The sequence below is a fragment of the Kryptolebias marmoratus genome, linkage group LG24, assembly GCF_001649575.2.
Source record: "Kryptolebias marmoratus isolate JLee-2015 linkage group LG24, ASM164957v2, whole genome shotgun sequence".
Taxonomy (NCBI): domain Eukaryota; kingdom Metazoa; phylum Chordata; class Actinopteri; order Cyprinodontiformes; family Rivulidae; genus Kryptolebias; species Kryptolebias marmoratus.
The window spans coordinates 20,735,190-20,750,451 of record NC_051453.1 but is presented as its reverse complement, the minus strand read 5'-3'; the positions used below and the strand labels follow the sequence as shown (position 1 = coordinate 20,750,451).

At 40.3% G+C, this 15,262-nt stretch overlaps 2 protein-coding genes across 2 annotated transcripts in view; both read left to right on the top strand.

The window, feature by feature from the left end:
• The window catches only part of lrrc8c (leucine rich repeat containing 8 VRAC subunit C), a 16,209-nt gene extending 8,819 nt beyond the window's left edge, over positions 1-7,390 (top strand). Inside the window, exon 3 of the mRNA XM_017425213.3 lies at positions 2,371-7,390. Coding sequence (XP_017280702.1) covers positions 2,371-4,617 — 2,247 coding nt within the window. The 3' untranslated portion in view covers positions 4,618-7,390. The remainder of the gene's footprint in view (positions 1-2,370) is intronic.
• A 3,956-nt stretch (positions 7,391-11,346) lies between these two features.
• Positions 11,347-15,262, top strand: part of lrrc8db (leucine rich repeat containing 8 VRAC subunit Db) — a 27,070-nt gene continuing 23,154 nt past the window's right edge. The window contains exon 1 of the mRNA XM_017425235.3: positions 11,347-11,682. The gene's annotated coding sequence lies outside the window, so the exon portion shown is untranslated. The remainder of the gene's footprint in view (positions 11,683-15,262) is intronic.

The window sequence follows — 15,262 nt, the reverse complement described above, 5'->3', positions numbered from 1 at the left end:
GAACACTTTTACAAGGGCCGTCTCCGTGCTGTGGTGAGCACGAAAACCAGACTGGAAGGAGTCAAAGCGATTTATTATTGTTAGGAAGTTATTTAATTGTTTAAAAACTGCTTTTTCAATAATTTTGCTGATGAATGGGAGGTTGGAGATTGACCTGTAATTCTGCAGTACTACTGCTAGAAAGTATTTAATAAACTGACATCTTGCTATTGCTGATGTGTTGAAGAGTTACCTGAAGTGACTTCGCTCACTTTTTTGATCTTACTGTTCAGTCATGTTTTATTGCAGTTGCAGTCAATTATGTGGCAGCAAAACCTACTCAGAACTTGTTCATGGGGAATTTTCTGCTGTAATTTTTGTGCTTAGTATAAAATGTCGTAATTTCTGTCCACCCAGAGCAGATTTTTTTGCATCGGCTCTCTGTTATGTTCCCCCCCTCCACTAATTCCCTCCCGCTGTCACAGGCAGCTACAGACAGGAGGCTACAGGAGCCTGCAGCAGCCAAAATAGTCTCATTTATTGCAAATGTCAAATACGAAAAATGCATACATTGTTAAAAAAAACTGTCCGCATATTCCACATTGTTGAAATCATAGGGCGCTATCTGTAAGTGAAAGGAACTGCAACTCATCAAATGAAATCAGTTTCTCTGATTCTTTTGTTTACTGCAGCTTTATAAAACTAGTTACAGTTACAACCTGTACGCTCTTCGATTGATATTTACAACAAAATTCTGTACACTCTGCATTGACACAAATTAAAAAACACTAATTCTGTGTTTTTACAGCCTGGCCTGAGTGCAGCAATGAAAGCCTTCACCCCATCAGGAGTTTGGCAGTGGAAACATTTCCCCACCCTGCCCCTTTTAGTAAACATCAGATTCCAAAACCCTGTGGCCTGGCCCTTGACTTTCCCCTCTGTTTGGATACTTTTTGGCTACAGTAAAGTTCCATAGTGGAAATTCTGGAAATAACATCAAAACATTTTGAGAAGAAAACTGTTAACAGGATATTTGTCAGGTTGGAAGCAGCTATTGTTTTTCACTCTCAACAGAACTGTTTGTACTTGATCTAAGAGTTTGCAAAATGAGTGGACAATTTATTTTGCAGCTAAGTTTACTTTACGGGTCAGAGCTGTATCAACATGCAGTTTTGTGTAATTACTTGTTATTTGGCTGCCTGACAGAGTATTCCTTCATTTAGAGCTAAAGGCAGAAACAAAATTGTAAAACTGTCGGGAGGAAAAAAAACCTCATCGGACCCGCCTTTGCAGTATAATGTTTCATGTGCTGCCATTACTGCAACAGTGATGTCATTTTGTGACTACTGTTCAGAAATATGCTGTATTGGTTTTAGATCATGTAGCAGTGACACAGTCTGAGTATCTGACTTTTAAAAGGCTCAACAGATTGCACTCATTAAAAGCACACTACCAATGAATTAAAGTTCCCATTTCCTGTAATTAGCACTGCTGTCAAGCAGCTGCTTTTCATTATTTACCTTTCAAGTAAACATCATGGGCAAGAGTTATTTACAGATTCTAACTTGTCTCCACATTTCTCTACATTCATTTGCACTTAAAAGAACAGGTTAAACTGACAAACTACATGAAACAAGCAACAATAAATTAATGTACAATCATTATAAAACTTTGGTAAATTTATTACCACAACTTAAAAAAAAAGACATTCTTTGAAATATTTTTGTAGATTGTGCAATTTTTGCAGTTATCTTAGTTAAAACAAGAAACAAAGTCTGAGCATTTCTTGAAGAAATGCATATCGCCCACCCTTTTCGTGACAGTTTTAGACTAGGATTATCTTTTATGTCAGTATTTAAAAAATATCTGCCTGTGTCAGAATTATTGTACTTACCTAAACCTTAAATTAGACTTTTTTATTAAACTACTCTGATTCTACGAAACTAAGGACCAAAAATAAATAAATAAATAAGCAAACAAACACCAACAACAAAACTCCAAACAGAAAAAAACCATATATGGATGTTTTTTTCTCTAATTCCACAACACAGAATAAAATGCCAAAGTAACATTTATACTTATACACTGTTTGTTTGTAGTTTTGTCTTACTTTACACAGAATTCAATTAAATGTTCAATATTTCTAATACGGAAGGGGTTTATCTTCTACTACTACTACTACTACTACTACTACTACAACTACTGCTATAATAGTTATAATAACTGATTTATGTAAGATATATATAGTTTGATCACATATTTGTTTAAAAAAGGCTTTACTCTTGAAAAAAGCTAACTGAATACTGGTAAATTTAAAAAAATATTGGAAGCTGAATTTAAATGTATGTTTGAAACATTTTCCTAATCTTCTTTGTCATTTGTTTTTTACAGGTGATGCAAGATAAGATTATATGCCTTCCAGACAGAAAACCGTCTTCCAAAAACATCACTGAAGTGGGAATAAATTCTTTCTTATCTTTGGAGTCCAATACATCGGATGTGCTGAAAGAAATGTCAGGCCTGAAAACTGATCTGGATCTGCAACAGTACAGTTTTATCAATCAGATGTGTTATGAGAAGGCTCTACATTGGTATGCCAAGTACTTCCCTTACCTGGTTCTCATACACACTCTAGTTTTCATGGTATGCAGCAACTTCTGGTTCAAATTCCCTGGCTCAAGTTCTAAAATAGAGCATTTTATCTCAATGCTTGGCAAGTGTTTTGACTCTCCCTGGACCACTCGTGCTTTGTCTGAGGTGTCTGGAGAAAACCCAGAAGAAAAGGACCAGAAAAAGAGCAGTACATCTCAATCTGGCGCTGGTGTGTCTCCTGGAGAAGGAAGTCTTGAGAAGACGCAGTCCCTCCGTTCAATCCCAGAAAAGATTGTAGTGGACCAGCCGCCAGCAAGTGTTCTTGATAAAAAAGAAGGCGAACAAGCTAAAGCTCTTTTCGAAAAAGTGAAGAAGTTCCGACTACATGTTGAAGAAGGCGATATCCTCTACCTTATGTATGTTCGTCAGACTGTATTCAAGGTGTTTAAGTTCCTCCTGATCATTGCCTATAACAGCTCTCTGGTGAATGAAGTGAAGAACAGAGTAAATTGTATCGTTGAGATCCAGGACATGACAGGCTATAAAGAATTTCAGTGTAATCACACCATGGCTCATCTTTTTTCCAAACTGTCTTACTGTTATCTGTGCTTGGTGGCTGTCTATGGATTAACAAGTCTCTATACCTCCTACTGGCTGTTCTATCGTTCTCTAAAAGAATATTCCTTTGAGTATGTGCGTCAGGAAACAGGCATCAGTGACATCCCAGATGTCAAAAATGACTTTGCTTTCATGTTGCACATGATAGATCAGTACGACCCGCTATACTCTAAACGATTTGCAGTTTTTCTTTCCGAGGTCAGTGAGAACAAGCTCAAACAACTCAACCTCAATCACGAATGGACTGCTGAAAAATTGCGCCAAAAACTCCAGATAAACTCAAATGACAGACTCGAACTTCAGCTGTTTATGCTCCCCGGCTTACCCGACACAGTGTTTGAGTTGACGGAGTTGCAGTCGCTCAAGCTTGAGATCATCAACAATGTCACCATCCCTGCCTCCATCTCTCAGCTGGAAGCCCTCCAGGAGCTGTCTCTTTACCAGTGCTCTTTGAAGCTGCACACAACTGCTACTTCCTTCCTCAAAGAAAACCTGAAAGTCCTTCGTGTAAAGTTTGATGACAACAGGGAACTTCCAAATTGGATGTACGGTTTGCGCAACTTAGAGGAACTGTATCTAACTGGATCACTCAGTCCTGATGCTTCCAAGAATATAGTTCTTGAGTCTCTGCGGGAGATGAAATGTCTAAAAACTCTCTACCTTAAATGCAATTTAACCAAGATACCCCAGTCAATTGTAGATGTGTCCAGCCATCTGCAGCGGCTGTACTTACACAGTGATGGCACTAAGCTAGTAATGCTCAACAACCTGAAAAAGATGACCAATCTGATAGAGCTGGAGATAGTGCATTGTGATCTGGAACGCATTCCGCATGCAATCTTCAGCCTGACAAATCTGCAAATGGTTGACCTGAAAGAGAATAATCTTCGCTCTATTGAAGAGATATTAAGCTTCCAGCATCTTCGGAAGCTCACGTGTCTCAAACTTTGGCACAATGGTATCATGTATATCCCAGAGCACATCAAAAAGCTCAGCAGCCTGGAGCGCCTCTACTTTAGTCACAACAAGATCGAGATATTACCTTCGCACCTGTTCCTGTGCCACAAGCTGCGCTACCTCGATCTATCCAACAATGACATCCGATTCATCCCACCAGAAATTGGAGTCCTTCAGAGTCTACACTACTTCTCTGTCACTTGTAACAAACTTGAAAACCTACCCGATGAACTTTTCTTTTGCAAAAAGCTCAAAACATTGAAGCTGGGAAAGAACTCGCTGTCGGTGCTCTCACCAAAAATTTCTTACCTGGTTCTTCTGACCTACCTGGAACTCAAAGGGAACCATTTTGAGTTTCTGCCACAAGAGCTTGGTTCCTGTCGTGCTTTGAAACGGAGTGGCCTTATAGTGGAGGACGCAATGTTTGAAACTTTGCCTTCGGATGTCAGGGACCAAATGAAGGCTGAGTGAGACACCTTACTGCAGCCACAGTGCCTCTTGTTTGTTCGGTCAACTCGGAGCTTTTGTTTTGTATGAAGTTATTGTAAAACTTACGTACTACACTACTTTCCCTTTTTATAAGTTAGTTTTGATGTTTTGCTTTTTTATTGTTTGCTTTTTTTTAAAATCAATTTTCTAAACATAAGAATAATTGCATATCTATATATCATCATGGTTAGTATGGCAGCTACAGGGACATATTTTTCAGCCACAAAGCCTTTATAAAAGGAATAGTTCAGCATTTTGGGAAAATATACAGTCCTACTTCCTTGATAAAAGGTCCCAAGTATATTATCTGTATACCGAACATTATTTAGTCATCACAGAAAGGGCTTGCAAACCTCATGTCAATCTAACTGTATGCTGGCTTTCATTTCTTTTAAAGAAAGAAGTGTAATATTTATCTTATCAATTGCTAGGAATGAATCATTTTGTCCATACTGTCAATTAGTCTTCTTTTATTTATTCTGTCATTGCTACATTAAACATTTATATCACCAAATGTAAGTCTAACTCAGAGACCTCACTTATAGTAAGTGTAGGCTAGAAGCATTGTACTGTAATATTTATGCAAATCAAAACCACTTTTCCAAAAAGGTTGAGAGGGTTTTCAAAACCACAACAAAAACTTACATCTGCAATTTGTCAGTTTGTTGTGGATCAGGTAAAATATGCCTTTTATGATAGCAAATGTCCAAAGCTGTAATTTTACGCATTTTGGAATCAGTGATATGTTTGCAGATAAGCAAGCCTTTATAGATGCTGCCTTCATCACCTTTGCTGACAGTAGCATAATTGTTACTTGTTTTAGGGATGTAGAGCCTGATCTCTATTTTTCCCAAAAGCAAGTTGAATACTGACCTTATCTAAGCAGAGGATATGTGTACTATACTTCTCTGTCCATCTGAGATGGGCTCAGGTTGAGAGAACTCTGCTGAGTTTCTGTGGAGAATTAAAACATGACTTGTTGCTTTAATAATACAAACGTATAAAGCAAATGTGGACTGTGTTGAGCGACAGTGGTTTTTCAAAGGACTCCTGAGGTTATTTTATATTACTGGCAAAGATGGCAAGACAGTTTCTTACACAGTGCAGCTCAAAGGCTTGAAGGTCACACACATATCAGTGATTTCTGCCTTTGGCTATTGAATTTTCTCCAGGTTCTTTGAATTTTGCATTGAGAATATTTTAGTTGAACTGATCAATAACTCTTTGACTGAGTTTGGCACAAAGTGATGCTTGATGATCAAACATTTTTGGAAGGACTATGGCCCCCTTCACATTTCGCGATGACCTCATGTAAAAACATTTGGCACAACTTCTGACACGTCCTGCAGGCAGGTCCTCAGACATGTTCAGAACACAATGGGCTCCCCATTACACTTGTGTGATAACTCCTCGTAGGTTGTGAACATGCAGAAAGCTTTGTAACAAGGCCATGGTAGTTTCTCTTTGTGTTGGGGTCCTGGGTGCACAAGTGGTGGCAGCTGTGACAGCATATCTGAGATGTGTGGCCCAGTGTGGATTGGTTGTTGAGGATCTGAAGCAGGACTGGCAACGCCAGCCTCTTGCTCTCACACAACTGTGATTCTGATGAGGTCATAGAAACAACTTGCCTGTGGTGGTCGTGCTGTGTTGGCATGGATGATCTTCTTGCATGTAGCTGCATCCTGACAGTCGTGCCAGGACAGGCATGTAGTGTGTGGTGCGCGCACTCTGGGAAATTAACAATTTGATCATGATTGCCTTCACACTGACAATGTTTTCCAATTTATTGTGATCTATCCACATTTAAACAGATCTTGGAGAGCGTACTGAGGTAGTCTTTTATTGGAAAGGGCGCCTTCAGCTTTAGTGGATCTTCATTTTATACTCAACTCTGAGACCGCATGTGTCACCTGTTACTCTGCTGAGTGTAGTATCCCCCAGAATGATGTCAGTTGTTACACTCTCTGTACTTATTTACTGTTGTTTTTTTGGTCTGTTATTTTGAAATGTTGCTGGCTCTAAATTCTACATTTATTCATCATTGCCTGCTACCATGAAATGCAGGTGTTAATGTAATTGCTTGTGCCAGTGTGCATATTCATTGTCTACTTGTCTGTTAGCAAAATATCTCATTCACAACTGCCTGGATTTTATTGACACTGAGAAAGTATTCATTGTATTTACATCTACAACTGATTACCTTTTGGAGTCAACCTGATACAAGATGGTGTTCACAGCTAATTGACCTTAGAAATACAAAAATAGGTACAACTTTACAGACACAGCTAAAACTTGGTGTGGTTAGCTGACACCCATCCCTAACACACGTGTCAAACCCTAATAAATCAGGTCAAGTCTTTATTTAAAAGTTTGCAGAGGCAGCGGCTGATTCCTTCAAGGAATGCTGCTTTGATATTTTTTCTAAAGTAATCATAAAAGAATCAATCAGTGGAGACTAAATTATTTTATTTATTCTTGTCCTTGTAACATAGTGGTTTAGATAAATTAAATAAAAATATTTAAGCATTTAAATCGAGTTTGTTATTTCAGTTTTTGTTGTATTTGAGAAAACTTGACAACTTTTCTTGAAATAGGGTTTGTAAATTAGGTTTATCTCAAGTGACTGTTATTTCAGGAGAACTGCATCAGGGGAAAACATAGGAATGACACTAAACCAGTTATAACTTGACTTAACTCTGTATTGTAGAAAGCTGGCATTTTAAAGTGCATTAAAATTGACAAGTTATGTCACAGAGATGTGTGCTTTTATGTGTTTTGTTAAATGTACCGCTTCTCATAAACATGATGCTTGAACGATTTGTCCATGTTGGTAACCAGTAAACTCAACCATTATATTATTAAAACAACAACAACAACAAAAGACAGACGGTCTTTAATCGGATTGGTTTACGGCAAGTTTACACCAAGCAGCATCTGAAGAGCGTAACAGAAAATGACATCAGTGTTTTCAGTGTGATATGAGGTATTACCTGTTTGTTTTTGAGATTTAATAGGGTTTTACAATGACTTACGTAGGCCCCTTTGAAGCGGTGAAAAAGAGGAAGATTTTTACCATTTACCTCTGAATTTTTTGTTTTGTTTTTAATTAAAGTTGAAATGTTAAGAAACAATTCAAATAAGTGTTTCAAGACTAAACCAAATGAAGTGAACCCCACTCTGCTACCGGACCAACTGTATTTGGTTATTATTTTTGTAGCTCTGGGTTATGGGTACACTTTTTAAACTACAACATAACATCATGAAACCTTTTTTTAACAAGTTTGAGCTGAACTTTATTACTGACCATATTAGACCAGAATTAAAATTTATAGTGTAAAGTCACGACAAAATGTTACTATCATACAGGAGGTTATTGTGCCAATGATGGTTTGGTTTTTGGTTCCCTTTTACCTTTATTTCTAACATTTTGCCTTTATTCTAAAAAACGTAATGACGTGATGATGACAAGTGACAGGCCCCGCCTGCACTATGTAACCGTCCGTCATCACTGTCATTCCTCAGTTCAATAGCCGCTCTTCACCGAGCCTGGCTGAGCAGCGGGGCAGCCATGTGTTGTACCTCATTCCTCTCCTTCAGGGAACAGTAATTAAATGCATAACATTACGTTCCCTTTCAGTCGATTTACTCGGTACAACACATGTAGTTTGGGACATATATGAACGCCCCGCAGAGCAGCAATCAAACCTGGGTTAATACAGCACACTAGTGCGGCACCTTATGCCCCTTTTACACGGGCTCTAATTCAGAAGTCCTGCTCTATTCCACTCTACTCGGCTCGGCTCTATAAAGAATGCATTGCGTCTACACCGGCCAGTTTGGTCGGTAGCAGAGGAACGCCTCCTTGTGTTGCGGGGGGTAGGGCCGCGTGGGGGTGGGGGGTGCGCTACGAAAACTTGGCACAAGTTGTGTAAACAACGTTGCACTATGGACAACTTTGGCCCTGTGTTGTTGCTGTTTTTAAACTCATTGGGATTCTCCTGAGACTTCAGGAAGAGAGGTGCAGTGGAAGAAATGCTCTGGATGCCGCGATTGTTGCGCAGAGTAGGACAGCTGTTATCCGCCGGAGATTTCAGGCTTTACAGCGCCTTCAGCTGGGGGACAGACGGCAGAAATGTTGCAGGGTAAGCTAACGCTGTTGGTTATATTCCTACCGTTCGCTCTTTATGCTTGCATCTGGTCACACCCATGACCAATGAGTGAACAGGAGCTAAGCTTGCGCCGCCCACGAAGCAAGGCCGGCCCGGCTTGCCCTACTCAGAAGCAGGGACCAAAAAAGCAGGGCTGGCCTCGAAAAAATGCAGATGAAAAAACACGCAAAGCAAGCGGAGTAGAGTGGAGCTGGGACCTTTAGAGCCCATGTAAAAGGGACATTAGACCCAGCAGAAAGATCAGAGTGAGCCACAGAAGGGGCTGTCACATCCAAACGATAAAACCGAACAAATGTGCTTGGTGAGGACCAGCTGGCCACAGCACAGATATCACTCACGGGTATGCCTCTAAACATAGCCCAGGATGTTGCTACACCCCTGGTGGAGTGCGCTCTCACACCATGCGGGATTGGGAGCCCCCTGCTGTTGTAAGCTAGAGAAATAGCTTCCACAATCCAGTGGGCGAGTCTCTGTCTGGACAGAGCCTTGCCCTTGCCTGGGTTAGCAACACACACAAACAGCTGATCACACAATCTCACATCCTGTGTGCGGTCAACGTAAATGTGCAGTGCACGTAAAGGACACAAGGAATACAACCTCCTCTGCTCCTCAGATGCAAAAGGAGGTGGGCAAAAGCTTGAGAGCTCAATAGTCATGGAGCTGTAGTCTGAAGGTATAACCTTAGGGAGATACGCTGTGTTTGGTCACCATGACTGGACAAAAATTCATCCTCGTCCTCCAACAGACCTTGAACGTCCAGGCCAATGTCCAGCACGTCCTTGTCTGCCTGATGAGGGTCCAGTTGAAACTGAGACTGAGCAGCACCCTCTTCATTTCCAGCTAACCCATCAACATAATCCATGTGGTCTGCCCAGCTGGAAGCTTGGACTCTGACCGAAAAGCCGTCCTCGTCGGACTCGGATGAAACCGGGTTCCCCGACTCGGAGAGCAGAGGGTCTTCCTGTGAGACTGCAGCCTATCCCAGCACCTTCTCCAGGAACTTGACCCGCCTTTCCAGGGTCGAGTGGCAAAGCCATGAAATAACATTGATCAGCTGTATGGCAAATGTTCTTTCATGGTTACCAAGGCAACCACAGAGAAAAGAACGAAGAAGCTAAATTTCACAGAGGCAGAACTTGATATGCTGGTCAAGGAGGTGGAGAACAGAAAAATATAAGTTTTGGGAGCCGCAGTCGTGGAGTTCCAAATAAAAACAAAGCGTTGTGAGCAGCAGCACGTTATTATCACTGTTATTTCAGTGAGTGGGACAGAGAGGACTGGGGCCGAGGTGGAGAAAAAGTGGTCAGATTTTAGGGTGGAGGCAAACAAAGCAACTAACCGGCCACCGCCAGAGCATGTCAGCTACAGGTGGGGGTAAAGGTGTATCGAACTGATACTATTTGAAAGAATGACGGACGGTGTCGTGCTGAAAAGCGCGCCTCCTCTGCGCTCTGGGGCTTTGGAAAGGGAAACAATAAATAGTCATCACTGACTGTGTTGCCATCAGCTAAGCTACCAACGTGCTTTAACTCTTGTGCAGCTGTCTGAGACATCTCTGCTAGACTTCACTTCCTCTCAAATGAGGCGTTCTCCTGAACAGTGTTGCCAGATCAGAAATGTAGGATTATCGTACCAAAGACTTAAAATTATCGTATTTTGAGGGAAATTATCGTACACCCGTCATAACCAAAATAACAAGTCTATTGAAGCGCTAAAGTCACTCTAGTGTTGAATAGTGTCTGACAGGTTCTCAGTGCTTCTTCTTCCAGACTGGCTCTGCTTCTTTCTTTCTTTCTTTTTTTTTTTTCCTCACTCATGGGGCGGGCACAGCAGACTATTCAGCCAATCATGGCCGTTGTTCTGAGGCAAACGCATACACGTCACTCATAGCTCACATTTATAAAATCACGATTGGCTGAAAATTCCAGCCAATCGTACATCTGTTTCCGGAAACAGATGCCTTCAGGGTTCACAAAAAAAAAAAACCTGGCAGGCAGTTGCGACAGGCTGATTACAACCGATTACAACCACACATTCACGGAATGGTCAAATTATCGTATATTTGGCCTCTTTTGGGATTATTGATCGTACATCGTACAGAGGGCAAAATATCGTACAAATACGATAATTATTGTACACCTGGCAACACTGCTCCTGAAACAGCCAGAGCACAGGCATGAACAATCGATCTGCACATGGATCCTGCTCCTTCCTGGTTATTGACCAATAGGAGAGGAGCTGGACCAAGAAGACAGCCTCCTCATTTGCATATTGAGGCAGAAATGCACATGGTGATTAAAAAAGAGGAGGAAATGTGTAAGGAAAAGGCAAAAGCAAAATATAAACATTAGTTGAGGAAAACGTATGTGTAAGGAAAAGGCAAAAGGAAAATATAAACATTACTTGACAGAAATGCATAAGGAATAACCAAAATATAAACATTACTTGATGAAACGCATGTGTAAGAAAAAGGCAAAAGTAATATATATATATATTTCTACTTTTTTTTTTTTTTTTTGATTATGTCGCTTTCAGTCCTCCATACAGGCCGCCCTCCTGGAGGCTGGAGGATGCTGAAATAATACCGATTTGAGCATCATTATATAAAGCTTCTCCTGCTGCCACAAACCCAGTGGACGGTCCTGAAGACTCGGAATGAGACACATTTTTGAGCTGGTGAGAGACCTCCTCGTCCAGCAGCCGGAGGCAGCAGGACCCGACCATCTGAAGCGGAGAGGGGGAAGTGAGCTAAGCCGCTTACAGCCCCGCACACAGGCCTGGTGCTGGCGAGCGAAACGGAGAATGGCGTTCAAACAGGACGTGTCGTTCGGTTCCACGGCCGCCTAAATAACTGAACCAACCCACCCTCCCCGTGAAGGTGCGTACCTGGAGCGGAGCTCATCTTTAACACGAGGCGTATTAAATATAACTGCGGTGGTGTGGCCCAGTTCTGTTAGCCAAACATGCTGCTGTGTGTCCTGTTAGACAGTTAAATTCAATGTATAATAGATACTTAAGTGTTCGGGTTTAATGTTAGGAACCTGGACTTTAGAGCTCCGCGCAGCTTCACCAATATTACAGCCCGTCTTGTCCTGCGTCCGTGGATGCGTCTGGTTGCTGGAGCCGGTCTGAGCCTGCTTTGTGACAAGTGGTGACCTTGATGCGTCCAGCGGCTCCGAGACAAGCCAGCCGCTGGGGCTTTTCCACATCTAAACGTGTCTTTTCCACTGTAGGTGTGGAGTGTAAATACAGAGAAAAGTACACTTAACGGATTGATTTACAGCCAGCATGTATGTTAACACCTGTCCAACATAGGAGTCCTTATAGCTTATCACTGTCTACAGTCCAAACCAGGGGCGTCACTAGGTTTTAAGGACAAGGGGGGCTGAGCCCCCAGGAGATGCACAGGATGTGAGCAAACGTAGTGGGCGAGAACAAAATTTCTCAAACAGCTAACAAAACCTGAGTTGCTTTTCCACATTTTTGGACACATTTAACAAGATACCTTACTGTGTAAATGTTTTAAGCAACCAATTATATTTTTATTCAGAACATCAACAAACAGGAAATATGTTTACAGTTTTAACAAGAAAAATGAACATATAAATTTTTTTTTAATTATTTTGTGAATTGAATATTACTATACTCTATTAAATGCCAGCTAATGTACACTATAATGTTTGGTGCTGGTGTATATATACTGAAGCCCCCCTAAAACAGGCCTAGTGACGCCACTGGTCCAAACCAGTCTGAGGACTGTCCTGTCCAGACACCGTTTTAGATGGCTCGGAAATGTTACCTTTTTTTTTTTTTCTTGGAAAGACCTATTATTTTCAAAAACATATTTAAAATGAAAGAAATGCTCCAGAACAGATTATCCTTCATAATAAAAAAAAATTAAAGGCCTAGAATCCCTCTAAGACATGAGCATCACCTTTTTTAGACAAAAATCATGGCAAAAAATTGAAACAAAGATCTTGCGCAGGGTCTTAGAATATGTGTTGGGGAAACTGCCTGACTTTTAGCCATTTTTGTGTCTCCTTGGTCAGTCTTTAGTTGGGTTGACTCCTTGTATATGATGAGTAACTTCTGCAAGTTCCATTAAAATCTGTTGAGTGCTTCATGAGATATTTTGGTAACAGACATGGGCAAAAACAATATTGTCTGCCTCCGCCTTCATGTGGTGGGCGATCGATGTGGTAAATGTTGCCACAATAATGTCTGTTTATTGTTGTTTCCTCCAATGAAATGTATTGAGCTAGGGCCGGGTGTAATGGCTTGTTCATCAAGTAGTTTCCAAATATTCTTGAGAAATTCTAGAAAGAAATGAGTTTTTCTCAATAACACTAGCACAAACTACAGCTTTTATTGAGCTTTTATGATATTTTGTCATAGTTTACTGCTGTTAGAGGCAATTTCCTTTCTGTCTGCAGTAATGAACTATATGTAATTGTAGTTCAGACAGCTGTAAATACACAGAAATTTTAAGCTTTCAAATCAGAGTAAAAGATTTCCAAGCACGAGGGTACCATTTGTGAGCAAGCAGTGTAATGATCAGTCAACATTCTGTTGAAATGCACCGATCAGAGTTTTCTAGACCAGTTCCAATTTCCGATCTTTGTAAATGTGTTGATTCTGTTTCAGCTGATTCCAACTTCTCTCTACCAATTTTAAGTAAAAGTACACATTCTTTTGTAGGAAACAGAAGTGGGGTGTTCTGCTTTTCGGTTGAGCTGAAATTTTGATTGTGCATTTTATAGCAAACTGCTGACTGTAGAAATGTTTTTTTTTTGTTGTTTTTTTCCAAACAGCTTCAGGTAACTTGGCTTCCTCTGTCACTGCAAATCTATAAACACTGTCCTTAATATTAACAATAAAAGAAAACAAAACCAAAATAAAAAAAGAATTACAGTATAACTCCCTTATCAACCAGACTATAGCTTTATTTACTACAATGACTATTTATTTCTAATATCTATTTATTACTTTTATTTTATTTTTTTAGCACACCTCAAAGCATAAACGTGCACCATAACGCAGGACAGGCATCTTTTATTTCTGAGAAAACTGAATTTAAAATAATTTGCTGCAGTGTTTTACATAATGTTTGAGATAAAAACAAACTAATACCCTGTTAGATGTGTTGGATTGTTGAGACATTTCTTCATTTCTTTGTGAATCTATGCATGAGAAGTTACAGCATGATAATAAAACTATTAAATCTTTATTAACTTGTGTCCCTGGTTGCAAATTTAGGTCTCATCGTCCTAAATGAACCTGTTAATGTAAGCTGTTAACCGGCAGCTGGTAAGTAAATGGATTTGTCACAGAGCTGTAAAATAAGCTGCAGATAACCTTTTTCATCTCCTCTGCCTCCTCTGACTTTGTTTTAAACACCTTACTGATTTTACAAATAGCTAAATATTGAGACTTCACTCAGTTTAAAAAAAAATGTTCACACAAATTAGCATGTTGTTGTGTATTTATGGATTTTTTTTATCACTACTTGGCTATTACAGGTTCCTGGACCCATTGAATCTTTGACCGTTAGGTCAGCCAGTCACTATAGTAGATTAACTGGTGAAGACCTAGCATGACATAACTTTACTATGACTGGCTTAGATTGTGTCAGTCACAGATTAGACATGAGTAAGCATAATGTGATTGGTTGAAGATATAAGTGCAGCATATTACACAAAAAAATTGTAAACATTGGTAAAAAGTCAGTCACATAAACATCAGTTCCTAACATTAGTCTCTTAAGACCTGAACAAAACAGAGGATGGGGAGACAGTGAAACGCGGGGTTTACTGAACCTATATGTGACACCAATGCTGAATTATTACCTACCTAACACCAGAAGGGTGTTTTTTGTTCAATAGGGTTTTTTTTAATTTATGAAAAGACAGCTGAACTTGTGTACAGTCAGTCCTGTGTGTAATGTACAGAGATCTTCTAATTCCAAAGTCTTTGTCCTGGACTAGCCAACACACCACTGCAAGATGGAAATAATCCATTAGAATCAGACATACCAAACTGCCACCAGGTTATATTCTTCAACAACACATAGACGGTTAGAGTGATTTACAAATGCATCACCAGATAACAGTCATCTTTCACATGTTATAAAGCTAAAGTTTATTTTAAAAACTGAGAGTTGATACTCAGTCATTCAGATCGGTATTCTTAAAGAGAAGAACACAGGATTTCTTTTCTTGGCCTTATCCTTAAACTTAAATAGTGTTTACTGCTATGTTGCCTACTGTGGAAAGGCCCGAGGGTCCAGACAGCTTGAGTCAACACCTGTTGCTGAGTCAAATCCACCCGCTTGCTTCGTGCTCACGGTGAATCCAGCCTCTGCTGGGAGGTCTGCGGCCCACACCTTTCACCTACTTTGAACCACCCAGACGTCCGACAAGACTCAAATTACCATGACAGACTTGTCAGACTACCAGATG